General features: G+C 36.2%; 1 protein-coding gene across 3 annotated transcripts in view; it reads right to left on the reverse strand.

Annotated features, from left to right (window-relative positions):
* Positions 1-8,747: 8,747 nt before the first annotated feature.
* Positions 8,748-14,480, reverse strand: part of Pkc53e (Protein C kinase 53E) — a 64,687-nt gene continuing 58,954 nt past the window's right edge. For all 3 annotated transcript variants that reach the window (XM_071773928.1, XM_071773926.1, XM_071773929.1), the window contains 5 exons: positions 13,908-13,999; positions 13,270-13,471; positions 12,656-12,844; positions 11,919-12,059; positions 8,748-11,852 (listed from right to left, as the gene is read on the reverse strand). In XM_071773928.1, coding sequence (XP_071630029.1) covers positions 11,700-11,852; positions 11,919-12,059; positions 12,656-12,844; positions 13,270-13,471; positions 13,908-13,999 — 777 coding nt within the window. In that variant the 3' untranslated portion in view covers positions 8,748-11,699. The remainder of the gene's footprint in view (positions 11,853-11,918; positions 12,060-12,655; positions 12,845-13,269; positions 13,472-13,907; positions 14,000-14,480) is intronic.

The following is a 14,480-nucleotide window of genomic DNA, read 5'->3' on the forward strand; positions in this document are numbered from 1 at the left end:
ACTGCATTTCACGTTATGTATATTGCTTATCTCGTTGCTTATAATCATATTTTTATGTATTTTTTAGTGGTACCGACAATTAACAAATCATATAAGGAAACTTAATTTTGATATATCTTTGTATTTTGATTACATATGGAAAATACTTCCGAAATACAAGTTAGGATGTCGATGTATATCAACGTATCTACACATCGCTTATGGTTGGCCCCAACTTATGCCGAACCATAAAGATATATATATATATATATATATATATATATATATATATATATATATATATTATGTGTCGTAGGCAAATGGTTATTTTAGGAAAACAGCTTTTGACTAGGTAAATGCTATCTACCTGGTCAAATGGCTTTCGCCCGTTTATTTATGTTCAAATGCTATTTGCCTAGGAAATTGATTTGAACGCTTTTTAGGAAAATGGAAATATATTGTAGGTAATTATTTAGAATAGAGCCTTTTCCAAATTTTAATATTTTTTGCGGCTCTCTTAGTAAAAATCTTTGTAAAAATCTTTCCCAACAACTGGACACATAGTGCGCCTTGCAAAGTACATGCGTGAACTTTCCACGCGTGGAAAGTTGTAAACCCATGTGACATCTCATCTCGCGTGGAAGCAGAAATATGACATAGTGGGAAGGTTCGAATACTTCGAACTATTTTATTCTAAAAGTGTACATATTTTTTATTTTATGGAGAAACAATGGATTCTAAAATTAAATATATAAAGATTATAGTGTAATTTTCAAGAGGAAACAGCGGACAAATTCTGCCAATATTTATAGTAGCTTTCATGAGTTCATTTCAGAACAGTATAAAAATAAATTTTTACAACGAACTTTACGGAAAGCTGTTTTAGAAACTGTAACTAGAAAAAGTATCACAGGAGATCTATTTTTAAACGAAAGAAACATAAAAAAATATCAAAAATTTACTAACGATGTTATTAATGTAGTTTTTCTAGTATTTCGCTGAACATATATTTCAAACAAAGAAATGACACCATCGCCCAAGAAATTCAAATTATGAAAAAGAAAAGAAAGATAAAACGGTTCGAAAATAACAAAACTATAAATAAATGTGAATATTTTGTTTTTATTAAACATTAACTTATTTTAAACCTAATTTATCAGATAATTTTTACAAAGTGTAAGTAAAAAAATATAAAAAGTAAACATATAAAAAGTAAATTGATTTGGTCCTAAACTATTAAACAAAAACTATTTCAATTAAGGTAAAGGTACCAATACCCGGACATGTACCTATATCTGGACACCTTTATTATTTATAAGTATAATGCGAATTAAAATCAAACATAAAAGTATTTTTTCTTGTAGTTTAAAACTTCAGTTATAATATCCAAACGTTTAGAATATTCGTTTTCGGTTTCAGTCGAAATTAAAAAAGATTGTTTCGGTCAGATTCTACTGCTGATGGTTTCTCGACATGGATTTGAAGAAGAGTGTAGTGCGTTTAAAAGCACTACAGTGCACGACAGATATGCACGACACTTTAACAGTTTGGGGAGGGCAGCAGCTTAATATATAAATGAAATATTAGCTGACATTATTAACCCTAGAAAGGTAATGTGGGGTAATACGTTGCCCCACGCGAAATTCAAATTACGCCCCTGACTTAGGAAGGTTAGTTTTCATACTGAGACCCTAACCATAATTTAGTTTAGTCATCCGGCAGTCGACCTCCGTCATTAAGCGAGTGCGTTAGATCCGTGCAGCAGCTGTGACCCAAAAAGAAAATCGTTTGGGGTAACGTAGTACCCCTACTTAACCGTTTACGTTCGACTTTTATCACAGTAAAATATATTTTAGATTTTTTATGAAAATCGGTAACAAAAAATTATACACTTTATAGCACTCCCCGGAAAATTCTACCCCTGTTTCATATATAATTCTTTAAGATTCGGTCAATTATTTTATTTTTGCTCTTCTTGCACAGCAACTAATTAAAACTTTGTAAAGTTTTTGTGGAGTTAATCTTATTGTTTCCATATACTTTTATAACTTTTGACTACCTTTCAAATAAATAATAATCGACAGAATCTGTTTTACTTTTCATTTCTTGCGATTTTTTCCATCCGACAGTTTTTCATCATTTCCTCTACTTCAGATGTTCAAAGAAATATGTTTATTTTAAGAAACGAAAAAATTGCTTACATGCCCTTGAAAGTTGTCTATTCGTCTTTCAAAATCCGTTGGAATTTTTAAAATCGGTGAATTTTATGAAAAACTACAGCATTTTTTATAAAAATAGTCATTTTAACCAAATTTTTGGTTCTTTTTCTTGTTTTTCGAAATTATTTTACTGTTTTTTTTTACTACCGCAAATTGATGACTACTATCGTCTTCCCTATTAAAAAACAAACAAAATTATTTATTAAAAAGTTGTCTAACAACAAATAGAAACATTATACACGCGGTACCGCTTGGCCTTTCACGTATGAGAAAATTCATATTACCTCTCTAGAGTTAATGTTTATGTCACATATACTACACGTTTACGCGAGCGTTATATTTCTGCAGTATAACTTACGATTGAATTATCGTAAGTTACTCAAAACCCCGTTTACGCGGAAAAATTATCGTAAGTTACTACAGAAGTAACGCTCGCGTAAACACAGCAACATTAAAATAAATAAAAATATTTATATCTTCAATTTTGTCGCAGAATTATTGATAATTTTAGTATATACCTCAGGCACTTTGATTGATCGTAGATATATATGATTTACTCATTTTATACTATTACAACGGACGAAACAATTGATAATGTCAGACTATGGCTGAGTTTCGATATGCACTTAATTCACTGCCAGTTCTGAAAATCTATAGTATAGGGTAGACCGGGGCACGTTGTCACATCGGCTTTATTTAAAAAACTAATAACCAGAGAGCACACAGTACCCGTCATTCCCAAAACGTGTTAGTGTATGCCCATCTTTGGTGTGTTTACAGTGTTGAGATTGCTCCAGCCGTGTTGACGTAAAATCAACTTAAAAGTTTTTTGCGACCGTAAGTAAAATTTTATTGTCTAATATTCAACGTACTGGACATGAAGCTTACGTTTTTTCAGAATAGACCTTTATATTATCTTAAAGTATGTACTTTTACCTACCGCGTGCAATACCTAACCTTATGAATATCTCAAATGTGTCGGCCATGAGGCTGTTTGAAGTAAAAAAATGCCCTCGGGGCACGTTGTCACGAATTTGATGGGAATCTATTGCGAATCTTTGGATGACGATAACGAGTAAAAATATTTTATGTTTAATCACCGACATGATTATAAAAAAAAATGTGTATCAATAAGTTGCGCATTCGAGTGGAATTCTTGTATTAAGATTAAAACGAAAACTTCGTGCTTTTTGTACTTTTTTGAATTAAAATAAATGTTTCTGTGAAGGATTTTACTTTTTTACATTGCAGCGCACTATAATATATTGATATTTACGTTAAATACAGTTTGGATAACATTTTGCATGCAATTACATTTGATGTGACAACGTGCCCCCGTCATGGGGCACGTTGTCACAAGCGACCTGTCGTTATTTATTGTTATGTAACAACTGTAGAGTAACATAATCACACAAAATTCGTTACTGTCCAATTGAAGCTAAGGGTTCACTCGAAATTTTGCCATATCAAAGTACTTTTAAATATTGAATGTAAAAAATACAAAAAATATTGAATCAAATGTGTGACAACGTGCCCCGGTCCACCCTACGTGACGTAAAACTATAGATTTTCAGTACTGGCAGTGAATATCGAAACGCAGCCTATATTTCGAAAAGAATCCAAATAGGAGACAAAATGGAGACTAAATCTTTTTCTCATGCAAAGACACGAGGATTAGTAAAGAAATTTTATTTTATGCAATATGATGACGCAAGTTTAAACCGTATACATAATACTCGCGATGTGTCTGACGCGATACATAAAGTGTAAGACAAGAAGGTGCCCGGGTGTTGGGCTAGGGTATTTGAAATTTGATCATAAAGCTTTGGAAGTAAGCGATAGCTTGTGGAAAAAATGGCTCGTGCCGCACACAATGCGACCTGAGATGTTCCAATTCCCCGTGAAACATCATCAACATGACTGGAAAACCGCACATGGCGGATCTCCTACTACACCCTCCACACTTTGATCTTACAATTAGCTCAGACAGCCAAGAAGAAAAAATTTTTCATTATTTCACTGTTGAAGTAAAAATTTTTTTTTAGTACCGCCGTTGGGGTAAAAATTTATTTTTAGCGCCTTATTCTTTGGCGTAAAAATATCGTTACGCACCACCATTAAGGAAGAAGGTAAAGGATTTTTCATCGTACAGCCGCTAAGGAAATTTTTTTTGCTTTAACCCGAAAGGGAGGGAAAGAGAATTTTTGTCGATTAATTATGAGCTAGAGTCACGCCGACCGAGAGAAAATGTAAAGACCGGGACCGCTACTCTCCAGACCGTCCGTCGCCGCTTATCGGACAGCTGGAAATCCGACGTATCATTTCGCTAGTCATAGACCTTAGAAGTCTTACGGGAAAATAGTACAGGCACGTATACGTGCAAGATCTCAAGTCCGCCCCTACCGACTAGTAACCCGCCGACAACGCTTCGAATCACGAGATCACAAAAGGGGCGAATAACTAGCGACGGTAGCAACAGTGCTCAGTCAGATAAACAAACAATGTCACACTCCGCGCGACGACACCGATCGTTAATCTCATCAGATTAAAAGCGACCGGCAATGGAAGCAGATATAGAATCCATAATCCAGGTGCTGCTCCGCGAGAACACGTCGGAGTACAACCCGACTCGCCCGGAGATCGACGAAAGGTGCATCACGCTCTTCCATACGAAACCGGAAGTAGCACCGTCACCCGCACCACCGGCTAGCACTCAACCACAAAACGTGCCAATAATTAGAAGAAGAAGAAGAAGAAGAACCACAAAACATCCCGAAGGTCGACGCTATAATCCAACGATCCGACGCCATCAGCAACCAGGCCAAGCAGGCATGGCTCACCATGCCGCCACCGCCTCCACCACGTCGCATCGAGCCGCAACTGCCTCGGCTTACACCGAAGCGTCTACTATACGGGTGCAGGGCCAATTACCGCCACCCATCCCGTTGGAAGTTGAGCCAGGCATTATCGTGGACGTGCCTCACTTTGCAGTCCACGTGAGCCGGGAGTACAAGTCAAGGCTCGGTAACCGGCGCTGGCACCTACGGTTCGACGGAACCGGCCGATTACGATCATGCATCCATGGTGTAATGCATGCATCAAGAAGTCTCAGTCTGTGCGCCCCTAGATTCAGGCATTCTAAAGAGAAGGGGGGTGTAACGGTGCACCTTATAAAATCATCGTTCCCGGCGATCACCGACCGGATGCCGCCCGGCCGAACACCAGCCGGGCGAAGACATGGGCGCGGTGCGCCCACATTTATTTTAATCTATTCCAATTTATTTACGATAGCGAGCCGCTGATAACGGCTCGAAGCGGCGAACGCCGCCGAAAGTGGTCGATCTCTGCCGAACGCGAGCGCGGCGCCGGGAACCGTAGTTTCGCGCCGTTCCGATACTATCGATACTAAAGCTCAAAAGTATCGATATTTAAAATATCGATATTGTATTGCCCATTCCTAGTTCTGATATCACCCCTGGCGCTCGTCTCATCCAGAGAGTTGGCAACCCTCACTGAATTTTATCGCGCGCGTGCGTTTCGAAGGAATATAAAATATAAACCCCGACTCCGGGCCCAAAGAACCTCTTCGCTCTCGAGCTAGCTCCAGATCTGATCCATCGATAAACGCTAAACCAAACCTTCATGTTCAAATTTCAAATATTTTAGTCGAATAGAAAATTAAACATTTGAATTTTTGTAGCACCATTTGACACAGCAATATTTGTATATTTGTATACAATTTATTATATTTATTGCAATAAAATTGTTATTTTCGTAAGAGAACTAACTAACAGAAATAAAAGACTCGATCTGTTAATTTTCTGCCCAAGGCATTAAAAATAAAGACTGACAATGAGTCGGTTACATTGTCGCACAGTGTGCCAGGCATTCTAATAAAAATAATCATAACATCGTTAATTCTTCGACATTTTTATCTCGCGGTAAAAAATCTTAAAAGTACATACTATTTTTTGAAATAAAAAATAACGATTTTTTAACTTTCTACACTTTCTACCTTAACCATTAAAGAAATTTCTCCAAGCAACTGCTGTAAATTTTAAATAATAGATATTAAAGGAATAAGAACTAATAAAAATTCGACATTGTTATAAGCAGAACTGCATATAATTTTAATCAAATTATTTACTATTTTAATATAAAACAAATGACAAAAAATGTAAACCAAAGTTTAAAATAAGAAGATGTCTTTTTCAACAGCTATTAAGTCAATATATAAATTTATGCAGCAAGTGTAAATTATATCACGAATTAATGACAGAAAGACTAAATCAGTTTTTAATCATACAAAAATTACACCACACATCGAAATAACATGTAAATCAAAAGGAGAGAAATAACATAAATTGTGGATATATATTTATTTATTTAAAGAGACATTTTTCTTTGACAGTCAACACGTTTAATTTGAGACTTTCCGAAGTTGGTATTATTACAAATTGTGGTCTCACTTTTTTATAGACCAGAGAGATTTTATGTTGCATGTCGATATTAGATTTCGGATTAATTGCAATAAAATGTACGAAATAATTCTTTCCGAATAAATCATATTAAGGAAAAGAGTAAGACGCGTTTTACCGGAAGATATAAAAAAAATTGAGAAAAAATTCAAACGTTAAGTAATATCTGAAATTATACTTTCAACGCAGGGACTCTAACAAATATCGTAACACGAGGGATTCGGAACTTTTATTACGACATTGTAAATGCACGAAAACATCTTAAAAATATGCATATATGTGTAAATACGTATATTATATATGTATATGGGTGTAATCAAGAGAACGATTTTAGATTTTATTACAGTATGGTAGAATGAAGTAGAGAGTGCTACGCGCGATCGGAATTATGTACATTCTATATCTCTGACTACTTTCTACCTTTTTTCTTATATATTTTTTGTTCTTTTTTTCTCTTTATTATTTGCTATCTCTCTCTCTTTAACTTAAGTGCTAAGTGTAATGCGCTAGTCAACTGCTCGATTACATTCCGCGATTACGCGCATAGTACGCACGCATCTGCAGCTTTATTAATTAAATTATAATATGTATTAGTTAATTACAGATCGGATATGCTTTTCAAGAGCTTCTTCGAATCTCTACGGAAAAAGTAAATATATAAGTTACAAGGACGAGACATTAGCTAACAAAATAAATTCTTATTATTATAACAAAGTGTAATCGCGATTTTAGCCGCAAATACATTTTTGTATTGAAATAACTTGAGTTTGATAAATAATAATTTTTTTTTATCACCGCAAATGCGTTACGTGTATCTCGTTGCAGTACATAATTCTGAAAGAGAAATATTTTGCTTTCAACAAATATCATTTTTCTTCGTAAGTAAAACAATTCATTATTTCATCATGCACAACAAAATTATTAATGTGCAACAAGTATAAATAACGTTGATATTAGAGATCTCATATCTCATATTAATAAAAACGTACTCTATCCCTTACCTGCTGTAAGATCAAAAAGGATAACACTTAGAATGAGAGATCAAGAAAGAGAGACAGAAAAAATAACGGTTCGAAGGAAGAGTGAATGAAAAGAAGGGAAAGAGATAGACAGAGATCAACAATATAGAGACACGAAGACTAATACCGCGTATCACATCTCTATTAAGAAAAAAGTCACAGCACAATTATTACAAAATTACTGTCACTTTCTTATTGAAGATTTCATCACTTTATCGTCAAACTAATCATTGTTTGATTGATTATACAGAAACGGGAATAAATACGAACGCATTATCTTTTCTATAATCAAATTTGAATATAAGAAATTTTTCATGTTTACATAAAAATAAAGAAATATGGATTGGGTGCATATCTTATTATGGATTCGCATTTGATTTTGAAAGAAAAATTGCATTTATGACAATAAAATAAAGATAAAAATAGTACTCGTTCCAGTTTAATTCTATAAATGTACAAAAATTATTTCTCAAATAATACTTTATTTTGAATTAAATATTAATAGGAGATAATCCATTTTTTCAGATCTTATTAATGACAATATTTTTGCCAATTGGATATAAATTTATTATTATTGAAATAAAAATATTCTCTGTACCAAACTAATTAAGATAAAAAAATCCTTCTTGCAAAATCATACTTATTCGAATTTACGGCCTAATAACACACTATCATTCTCTCTTTCTCTTTCTCTCTCGTAGATATATGCATCAGCGACTGCGACTGATCAGCTATTCTTATCGGTGCCTTCTTACAATGTCTGGACCAGACTAAAAGCTCTACAAGAAGGTGCCATAATTGTGGCAATGAGAGATTCATTAGACAGACACACGTAGAAAGGGAAAGGAAGCAACAGCCTCCTTCTCACGAATGTCAATTTCTTTTTTTTTTTTTTAGTACAAAAATAGATTTCGGGCACAGATCGCGCAGCCCCGTGCAGGAATATTTCAGGTGTGCATTTTAGCAAAACAATGAATTTAATATCGTTATACCTGTCGCAAAAAAAAACGATATCAGGTGGCTGTGGACATGGAATTGGTATATTTCTCACCTTGACGGATGCAGAACTTTTTTATTATTACGTTTCTCAAAGTTGTTATAATATCGTGTGGGTAAGCGAAAAATTGCATTATCGTAACATCCGAGGACGTGAACGAATGCGGCGAACGCAGGATGTGCAGAGAGCTAGTATGTCAACTACCACATTGACTTACAGTAATATAATCGTATATAATGTAACAATGCAAATTATAATTAACAACGTATAATTACATACTATGAAAGAACAATGAAGTTTCGGTTTCAACTGGCAAAAATTTGTCTCGAAATTATCCGTCGAACAGCGCGACGCGAAGAATGAGAACATAATTTTCGCGGCGAGACTGCGCGAAGTCGCCCGATCGAAGAACAAGAGTCGCCCGTAGAAAAAAAGGGGCGGAGAACTACATTAAATCTTTTATCATCTCGCAACATGCTCAATAATAACCGATAGTCTCAAGTTGTAAAGAAGAACGCGAACTCGTATCCTCTTACTGCGACGGGGGCGGCTTTAACGGCGCCCACAAAAGCATATCCTTACCGCAACAAATTACGATGTTTTCCAATTTAAAGTACGGGAAAAAGAATTTTATTAATCGGCAAACGCGATTCCTCTTCATTAAGAATATTGCGTGACGGGTAAGTCCCGTCGGAATTAAATTATGAAGTTTAATCGAGACGATCTGGGAAATTCATTGTTTACGTAAGGAGACGAACAATGGGACGAGGAAGAGGATACGGGCTCGTCCTTGAATATTTATTTTTATACGTACATATATCACGTAACTCAACGAGCGATTGCGACTGTCTTTCTTTGCGATCGACGATACGCGTGTGAGAACTTATTATAGAGATTAAAGAACGTACGATCATATTTCATCGCTAAAAATCCTCGAAGTGCAGGAAAATTTTGTCATTCTTTCGCCTTGGCACTCTTGTAATTCGTCGTAGTCGCATCAATTGCAACTGCGTCGTACGAATAAATCGAAAGAGTCGCTCGTCGAGTTGCCAATATCGGGTGTATAAAACGAAGAGAAAGCTCGTGTCGAGCTCGTCGACTACGTCTACGTTAATTATGATTAATCGATTCGCGCATTAATCGATAATGATTATTAATCATACTATTGATCGTCGCTTTGCTTGCTACGATCGTCGAAACAAAAAGGAATACAGGATCGAGGAGAAAAACAATGCATGAGTATCTTCTGTTTTTACATTACTCGCTTGTACTAATTGTAAGTCTCTTTAAGCTCCCTCCCCGATGATCGTGCTCTGCTCGACGAGATGAACCGGGAGGTCTCAATGAGAGAAGGCGCATCCGAGTAAATTACAAAGATGCGTGAGGAAAGCGCTAAATGGATCAAGGCGCTGTCCTTGATCCTTTCGATTGTCAGACAATGCAAAATTAATCATTGGCGCACAAACGTTTTCTTCTACGTATTAAAAATTCGCCTCGAGAAAAAGGATTTCAGAATAATAATAATTTACGTCACGTAAAACGATAAATTCCGTTCAAGCATACGGCAAGAAACTTTATGTAATTGTAGAGAGTTACAAGTTAATCGCATAGCATTCCTAACGTTATCTCATCTCGCGTAAAACGTTATTATGTCGAATAACATTGCATGACGCATTACATCAACGAGGAGTGCGTAAAACTTTTACACGCCAGCGGTCATGCTGGTGCTCATATATTGTCGATCCTCTCCGCATAAACGTGAAACTATTGTATTATATGATTCCGTTTCTGTATTATTCGACGCGGCGATCGCTTCGTTTATTATCGGCATTGGGCCACGATCGACTCAGCGCACCCTCGGCTCGCATCGAAAAACGTTCCGTCATTACTTACTGACACAATGTATATATATACGAGTTTATCGAGCATGATACCTGTAATAGCATCCGCGCTCCCATCGAAGAACGGAGAGAAAAAACTAGAAAAGACTTCAGACTCGTGCTTCAGCAATGAATAAGGGAGAAAGGAAAAAGAGAAAAGCCGTATATGGCTTGTGTGTACGTGAGTATACGTGTATGTGTGAATGTATTTTTATACGTTTACATTTGTGTACGTGTATGTGTTTGTGTGTGTGTGTCAATATGAGAGTTGACCTCGACGTAGCACTAATAAATTCTTTACCCGTCGTGAGTCCGGAGAATCTATCTAAGGACCCAGCTCTAAAGATCCGCTACTTAAGAAGATTAAACCGACGAGAAGTGCAACATTAACGAAATATCGATAGAAATTTATAATGTATAATATATATTATTTATATATAATATATATATTTATATGTAATATATACCATAAATGACTTTTGTATATATATATATATATATTATGTATATGTATATATAATCATATATATTCATCCATTCGTCTAATATATATATTATATATACTCTGGAAGGCGACAGTAGAGAGACTACTGAAGTAAATGCATAATAATATACGCAAAAAACGAAGACATCGATTTTGAAATTTCTCTCTTGCCAGTCGTATCACTCTTCTTTTTATTTTATTTTTGCGGGGACCGTATTTCTTCCCCACGCGCATTTCTCCGTTCGTCGGCTTCGTCTTTTCCTTGCGATAGCTTTTCAGATTCATTCGATAAATCAGCATCTATACCGCGTTTGTTTTTCTTTTTTATATCCTTTACAGCGCAAATAATGCAACATACGATCAGCAACCTTAGAAATACATCGAAGAATCTCGCGTAAAATCCTAGTGAGATCCAAAAATGATAGCGTCCCAGGTTCTCGCTCGTTTCTGTCATGAGAATATAGCAAGATTCCAAGATAAGGAGATAGAGCGAAAGAGAGAGAGAGAAAGAAATTGATAGAGAGCGAAAGAGAAAGGATGAAAGAGAGAAAAAGAGAGAGAGCCCTGAGTGATAACAAGGAAGATGAATGACGAGGAATGAAGTGAAAAATGGGTACAAGTCTAAGAAAAAATAAATATTCGCTTAAACATGTTGCACGAACTCCGGATTGAGATACGAGAAACCCATAAATTCCGTCTGGTCCAAATTCATCATGAACAGCTTATCCGTGGGGGTCAGATCTGTCTTCTCCGAGGTGAATTGCTTGTCGAAATTACTCACATCCTTACGATGTTGCTGCACAAACAAGAATAATTCGTTTTAGACATTTTTTTCAAAAACATCTGAAACAAAAATACTTACAATTTTTGGCTTAAAAGGTGGCTGCACCTCGCGATTCTCTATCTTCTCCCAATCAATGCGCCGGAAAAATGCGTGGCTTCGCACATCGTCCTCGCCGCGCATTCCGCATCCCAGTCTCTTGCTCGGATTCTTCGTGAGAAACTGCGACAAACGAATTTTTGTGCGTAAGCTAAAAATTTCTAATCAGCTGGACGTATTATACACATATTCGCACATTTGAATAGGCTACACTTTTGTTGAACATTTTTATTATTAGTTTTTAGGACTACACTGCAAATCCTTTAGCTGAAGCTTTTCTTACACATTTCTTGCCGTTTTAAACCACATTATTTAACACGATTGAACGTATTAACTTTTAATTTAATACGATTAAACGTGTAAATGATAATAACACATAATTTAACACACATGAGAAAAACATGTAAAAAGAATTTCAGTCAAGTGTGTCATTTTTATGCGTGTAAAAATAACACTTGAATTCGCAGTGTATTTACAAATCTATAGAGTTTACATTATAATCTTAACAGAAACTGTCACTTAATTATTCAACATTAAAATTCAAGAAATTGCGCCAATTTCTCCCGACATTTCTACTGAAAAAAAATCCTGAACTTTTTCTTATAAAGTTCTTTATAATGTATTTAAATAAATCTCTCGAGACTCCGTATAAGCGTCTAAACTCATTTAAATTCCAGAAAGCTCTAGAGATAATACGGGCATATAGAAGACACGCATACCGCTTTACAAACTTCTTTGGCTTCTTTAGACAGACTCTTCGGGTAACTGACATTGTGGTCCGTGATCGCGGAAAAAAGTTCATCCTCATCTTCGCCGTCGAACGGTGGCTGACCCACTAACATCTCGTAGAGTAAAACACCGTAAGCCCACCAGTCCACGGATTTCCCGTAAGGTTGATATAGGATGATCTGCGCAGAAATGAGAAACTCCGACAAGTAAAACAACACCGAAGTTCCGCTTATTGGATATCCAAAAATATACAACGCATTTCTTGCGATATTTAAGTCGACCTTTCGCAGCCCAAATTTCGTGTTAATATATATTGTTATATAACATGCATTTTTTAAAAATAAATTGCTCCTCGCAAATTAAACTTCATCTACCGTTCAATGTAAAGTTGATTGTATCTCAGCAAAAAACTTTAATTTGAAGCTTAATTAGCGGGATACAGAATGTTGATATTAGAACAGTTGTGAGAAAAGATAATTTTCCCGTACATTTCTGTCAAGGAAAGATCGATTTAAAATTTCATAAAGAATGGCAGTATATTCCATCACTCACGCGTCAATATTTTGCAACATCTTGGTCATACAAGTTTTGTTTAAACATTTACCTCGGGCGCGATGTAATCGGGCGTGCCGCAGAAGGTTTTGGTAGTCTTGTCGCCGGTAATGCCCTCCTTGCACATGCCGAAGTCCGCGATTTTTATGTGACCGTCCTGGTCCAGCAAGACATTGTCCAGTTTGAGATCGCGGTAGACGATGCCGCGCAAATGCAGGAAGAACAAGCCGATTGCTATTTCAGACGAGTAGAATCTGTAAACGAGGCGAGCGGCGCGTGAAGCACAAGGCCAACGTATACTCGTCGTCGAGATCGATTCCAAGAATGAGATTTACGTTGAAACTGCGCGGAACGCCGTGAATGCGGAATAAAATAATGAAACCGGCGGCATTACGGACACGGTTAACGAGTAAAAATTAAGGTCACGACGACGATGGCGATAACGACAAAGCGAAGCCAGGCGGCGGCGCGTACGTCCGCCGTCGACGAGACACATCTCCCGGGTGTACAATCGGTTTTCATTTCGTATTCGGAACGTGTTGAGAAAGTTCGACAACGTGAATCGCTCGAGAGTTCCCGTCCACGGCGTTCCCACGTCGTCGTCGTCGCCTCTCACGGCGCTTTAATAGAGTTAAGGATATCGATCCGCAAGTTAAAGCAGAGCACGTTCATGAACACTAAAATACTCACACTGCCACCGGCTCTTTAAATTTGCCACACTGCTGTATTTGGTACATCAGATCGCCGCCGTTCACGTATTCCATCACGAAGTACAGGCGATCCTGAAGCGGAAAGCAGAAAGCGGATCTTTGTAAGCCGTGTAAGCAAGTGTCTCGGTTAATCTTTCATTGCGTTTCGCATCGTTCGTATACGAGAGAGCTTGTATACTCTTTGCTCGACGCTCCTCATTGCGGAAATTTTAATAGGAAACTTAACCAGAGCGGATTAATTCATTTTGATAACGTTTGAATCAAACTTTGAAAAGATAAATGAATGAAAGTTTTATTTTTTTAGCAATTTAAAATGGATTATGGTTTATAGTAGAATTCTCGTAATTTTTTTAAGCTAAATATATTCAAGGTATTTAATATCTCTTTTAAAAATTACACTATACAAAGATTTCAGGTATAAATAGAAATAAACACAGTCATACAATTTGTAATTATTTAATTAAATGTGTAATTCTCTCAAAGCTGTATTCAATCATAATCGTAAATAAAGAATGTATGTAATTCAAACGAGCAAAGAAAGTATTGTATGTAC

This window comes from Temnothorax longispinosus, chromosome 3, assembly GCF_030848805.1.
Source record: "Temnothorax longispinosus isolate EJ_2023e chromosome 3, Tlon_JGU_v1, whole genome shotgun sequence".
Taxonomy (NCBI): domain Eukaryota; kingdom Metazoa; phylum Arthropoda; class Insecta; order Hymenoptera; family Formicidae; genus Temnothorax; species Temnothorax longispinosus.